Source organism: Solanum lycopersicum, chromosome 4, assembly GCF_036512215.1.
Source record: "Solanum lycopersicum chromosome 4, SLM_r2.1".
Classification (NCBI taxonomy): Eukaryota; Viridiplantae; Streptophyta; class Magnoliopsida; order Solanales; family Solanaceae; genus Solanum; species Solanum lycopersicum.
The window spans coordinates 2,244,692-2,250,727 of NC_090803.1; the positions used below are offsets into that span (position 1 = coordinate 2,244,692).

General features: G+C 26.0%; 1 protein-coding gene across 1 annotated transcript; it reads right to left on the reverse strand.

The window, feature by feature from the left end:
• Positions 1-2,294: 2,294 nt before the first annotated feature.
• On the reverse strand, positions 2,295-3,573 carry LOC101265722 (probable calcium-binding protein CML25). Its single transcript, XM_004236885.5, has 2 exons — positions 2,963-3,573; positions 2,295-2,849 (listed from the first exon to the last, which is right to left on the reverse strand). The coding sequence occupies exons 1-2, from the start codon at positions 3,305-3,307 to the stop codon at positions 2,619-2,621; spliced, it is 576 nt and encodes a 191-aa protein (XP_004236933.1). The 5' UTR covers positions 3,308-3,573; the 3' UTR covers positions 2,295-2,618.
• Positions 3,574-6,036: the final 2,463 nt, after the last annotated feature.

Below are 6,036 nucleotides of genomic sequence, written 5' to 3' on the forward strand. Positions count from 1 at the left end.
CTATCATCTCACGACAATTGATATTAATAAATATAGAAAATTTTTGGGAAAAAGGTTTGAAATATATTCGATTAAAATTGTTATAATAATATCGAATATTGCACTCATTAAGTTTGGTGTTATAACAACAATTTCGACTCAAGTTAAAATATTTTTCAGATCCTGTTTTCAAAATTTTATTGCAAAATGCTATATTAAGAATAAAAGCAATTTAAGTTCCCACCATCATACTCCCTCCGTCCCTATTTACTCGTCAATATTTTCTCTTTTAGATGTCCTTATTTGCTTGTTCATTTTGACAAATCAAGAAAAGATAATTTTTTTCCTATTATACCCTCAGTTAAACTTCTCGAAAATTTTTAAGTTTTAATTCATCCTTTTTGAAACCATATGTAATAAGGATAAAATAATAACTTGACTATGTTAATTATTGTTATCTTAATATGTGTGCCTTTTCTAAAATTGACAACTAAACAGAGACAGAAAAAATACTGTACAACTGATATCGGTAAATATTCAAAACGCTATAAGTTTTTGTTAGATAGTATGACTATTCAAATGGCAAAAAATATGAGCTAACAAGGATTCATTAGAGTAGACTAGATTATATCAAAAGGATATCGTAACTAAACTCTAACTAATTCCTCAATTTAGTTAGATTATATATTTTATAGGTGGTAATCCAATTTTGTATTCGTTACCTAAAAGTATTTAAAATTATAATTTCAATGTCTACAAGCTTATTAAAATATTTCAAATAAGTCTAAAAACACTCATTTCAAATATTTAAAATTTGAAATGAGTTAGACTAATTCCTCAATTTAGTTAGATTATATATTTTATAGGTGGTAATCCAATTTTGTATTCGTTACCTAAAAGTATTTAAAATTTGATTTTTTTGAGAGATTTGAAATGAGTGTTTTTAGACTTATTTGAAATATTTTAATAAGCTTGTAGACATTGAAATTATAATTTTGTAGGAATCTATAAGATGTGTTCAACTTAGAATTTTTGGAGGTTATTCAATCTTAAACCATAATTTACGCCTATATAAAGTGTATAAAATTCTCTTAAAACGCATCTAAAATATCCCATAAACTCTTGGATATTATGTCCATCAAGCCCAAATAATACTAGTTTGAGAAATACTAGGTAAATCAAGTCCAAATCATTTTAAGTTAAGAAATACGTCAAAAACGATCCTCGAATAATGGATAAGTATCTTATGAGCGAAGAATCAAGAGAGGACAGAATTATACCTGCATTGAGTTATTAATTAAATATTTATATTTCTTCAAATTTTATTTGTATGATTCATTTATTTTTCAATAAAATTCGTTACAAATTACTTAACAAAATTTGAGATCATTTCATAAAATTTTGGATTTAGTTTTCAATGACAATTGCATCTGAAATCGTAGTAAGTTTTTCTGTCACTATACATATTTTTATACATTGTTATGCACGTAATATAAGGTTAATATATATATGTTTACACATTTTATATATATATAAAAAACAAGATGGATACATGATTCATAGTATATGAATATATAAAACATATTGTATATATAATAATAATAATGTATATAGGATATATACATTTATTGCAAAACAATTTATTAGTTATATAAAATGTGTATGTTGGGCGCTGTATATTTTCTTTCAAGCTTCTTGATTCACATCTTGAAGTATTATGTATATGCTCATAAGTTGACTTTCTTTTAGACATGGGGTTCATGATTCGAATAAAATTGAAAAAAAAAGAGTGATATGTGAAGCGGTTTGAACTGAATTTAGATATATTAAGATGATAAATAGATAAGTTATATTGATCTGCTCAAAAGTTATTTGCATTGAAATTTTATCATTTATTACTCCTAAAAATATTGTAAAATTTATTCTATTGTATCTTTTTTGTATAGTTTTTTTATATTTGATTTTTTTTTTAAAATATCGAATTAATATAATCTAAATTTGACTTTCAAAAAACGTAACATGACAATTAAAAGTGAACGGAAATCGTATAATATTGCAATTATATATAAGGAACTATTTAATGTGTTTCTTTTAGAAAGCTTTGGGATCATTTTCATATGTAACCTTAGTAAATGAGTCTAAATACATAGCCTCAATTAACTGAGGAAAAAAAAAGAAAAGAAATAAAAATGGAATCTCATAAATGTTTTTACCAATTGAAAATAATTAGAAATGTCAATATGAAAACGAAAATTTAAAACCATGTATATATCTCCCCAATTACCATCAAACACAATAATATTCATAAAATGGAATTTCAGTAATTTACTAACAATTCTTTAAAATCCTCTAAATTCCATTTGCTCACAAGTACTACATATAAAAAAATTCTAAAAACAATAAATTAAAAATAAAAGAGACACTATTAAAAAATTGCTAATTTTCGACGAACATTCAAGATTTGACTAATCAATCATGAATTTCATTGAAATTAGCAATTTTCCGACAATGAGAACAACTATTCATCCTCCATTATCCTTTCTTTCTTTTTTCTATATAGAGTTTGAAATTCTACTTCTCGATTCAAACACACGAAATTAAAAGAACACATAAAAGTACCTAATCAAATTTACACAATCCTAACATCCTTTTACGTCAAATCGAGAACCTTTTGCCATCATAATCTTAAACTCCTCGAAATTGATCATCCCATCACCATCACAATCAACACCACTAATCATTTTTCGACACTCCGCCAAGTTGCAATCCTCTCCAAGGCTTTGGAGAACGGTTAGCAACTCCTCGGCGGAGATGGACCCATTCTTATCCATATCGAACACCGAAAATGCATCCTTAAGGCTCTCAAGTACCTTAAAAATAAAAAAAACGTAAAAATTTAAGTCTGACTTGTCTTAAATAATTTGATAATAATAATAATAATAATAATAATACGATTAAATATTTTTTAAAAATAAACATATACCTCATTAGAATCGATATCCTTAGTATTAAGCTCGATAAATTCTTGCAAGTCAATGAACCCATCCCCATCCGAATCCACTTCACGTATCATGTTGACCAACTCCTCCTCCGTGGCACGGTTCCCGAGGCTAGCCATGATGAACCCTAATTCTGATGAACATATCTTTCCATCACCATTTACGTCGAATTTCTTGAACACCTGTTCTAGTTCCTCCTCGATCCTTGCACGTGAATCTATCGAGGATACCCTCGATAAATTCACAGACATTGGATTATCGTTGACAACGAATGGGTTTCCACTAGGGACATCTTTTTTCTTGATTTTGAACAAAGATTTCAACCCCATATCGTCAAGCTATACTCAACAAATCGATGAATGAACGAACGAACGAATAAAATTAGAAAACCTTAATAGAAAATGTGATTATAATTTTTGGTAAGAAGATTAGATAGAGATTAGAAAGAGATAATTAAGGATCTTGTTTAAAGAATACTTCAAATTTATTTTTGTTTTTTTTTTGAGATATTTAAGGAATACAAATGATTTTGTTGGTTGTTTTTTTTTAGGTAAATTAAGAAAATTTTATTATTACGTGCATGCACGTTAAGGACTGATTTTTATGAATTAGTTGTGATTTTGAAAAGGCTAAATGACAAGTGGAATATTTATAAACTATTTTAAGGAAAATATTTATATTTTTGGATTATACTTACTATTTTAATAGCTAATGATTTTTATAGTGATTTACTACTTATGTTGAATACATTAACTCCACATGTTTGACCAAACTTCTAGAAGATTAATTTTTTTTAAAAAAAAAAGCGAAAAAAGTGGTTAATTATATTTCAGAGTAATAATTAAGGTGTTTGAAAATAAATATTTATAATTATAGTATAAGTTATTTTTTCAGAAAAGGAAAAAATAGGATTCCTCTCAAATTTATTTTTGTCTTGGTGAATTGATGCTATAGTATTAGAAGGAATGTTCTCAAATTGCTTAATTAAAAACAAATTATAACTCTTTAAAAGTAGTTTTCTAAAATTTACTTTGGACTACAATTAAAAAAATACTTTTTTTTAAAAAAATAAGTAAGTTTTGGAAGTTTGACCAGATAAAGAAATTTATCTAAAACTTTTAATGTGTTGTTTACCAAAAGTAATTTAGACTGAACTTGTATTAAGTTTTTTTCCAATTTGGACTTAATGATTTTATAGTAGTTAATTTAGGTAGGATAAATCAACTAATTAGTTAAATACAAACTTTTAACATTTTCAAAAGCACTTTTAAAATTTATTTATGATAAAAAAAAATATTTTTTGATATAAGTATGTTCTAAAAGTTTAATCAAATTTTATTTAAAAGTTATTTAGACTTTAATGTGCATATTTACTGACACAATTTAGATTGATTTACTTATAAAAAATTCATTTTAGAAAAATCAATTTGATATATACTTTTTAATAAAAGTTGGTTGTAAAGGATCATAAATGTTCATCAAATTTGACTAAACAAATTTAAAGTTATTTGAACTTTAAAATAAGTAGATTCTGCAAATTTTATTGAATAAATTAAAAAGTTATCTAGATTTTTGTGTTTGTTTACTAATACAATTTAGATTGATTTACTTAAAAAAAAAAAGATAGTAAAGGATCATGAATTTTCATTTGTTACCTTAAAATACGAAATTAGAGAATATGAACCTCCACGGAGTAGGGATAATATTTGAATATAATGCACACTATTCATCGTCAAATTTCAGTTATAAAATTATACTTAATCTGTTAATATTATCTTACATTTAATAAATTTATTTTTATTTTTTACATTTGATTTATATATATTAGTCAAATAATATGAATAAGAAGTTATGTGATATGCCTATTGCATTCGGTGCACATTAGGTAAGAGAACCTACTAAATCTTGAGTTTGAAAGGATATCTACAAATATACATGGTGGATATAGCTTAGCAAACATTTTTGAATATATCTTCCAACAAATATATATATATATAACAAAGATTTAGATTCTTTTTTCTTTTTGATATTTAATATATGCTGATTCAAATAAATTACTTCGATCTAGGTCAATTTTCTATAAATATAAACGGCTTAAATATGTCATCGATTTTTGAAAAAAAAAAGAATCAGGACACCTGTTAAATGTTTAGTTTATCTATGTCATTTTCGTTTAAGAATAGTCACATATATGCTATTATTTTGTTAATTGAAATGATATACGTAAGCCAAACTTTTATAGAATATAGAATTATATTCAACAAATATACGTAAGCCAAACTTTTAAAATTCTGAATCCGTCTCCTACCATAGAAAGATGTACTTCATCTTAAAGATTACAAAGGTTTGAGTTATCAAAAAAGAGAAACTAAATTATGTCTATCTTGTGAAAAAAATCCCAGGGTAGCACTCACTAGTCACAACAATTTATGTATATATGTTGAGCTTATTCAATATCAAATCCAACTGTAGAGATCATTTTTCAAGAAACTAAACCAGAATCAACAAACCTATCAAAAGCTAAATTTGTTTGAAATTCCAAAAACCACCATGGAGTTCAAATAAATAGACAAAAGCTTATGACTGGACATACATGGGTTACAATTTAGTACATTTGATTGCAATGAATTTGTGGTCATATCAGGAATAATAAGATTATGAATGAAGTTATTCGATGAAAATGACCTCGATGCTGGATAAGAAGCAAGAAAGATGACTAAAATGATTCGAACATGTGAAGAAGAAATGCACAAACACTTCAGTGTGGAGGTATGAGAAATTGACTATGAATAATTTCATGAGATGTTGAAGAAGTCGAAAAAATATTGGGAAAAGGTGATTAAACAATATATGCCACCCGTGGCGGAGCCAGAATTTTTAATAATGAGTTTCGAAATCTGTAGAAATGGACACACGAAGAAGTCGAAAGAGATTCAACATCTACTATATATTCCTATAAAATTATTTTAGCCAAATAAAAATAATATGATTTTTCGCCGAAGAAAGTTCGGATAAACCCCTAAATATGTAGTGGCTTCGCAACTGCATGACACAGTTT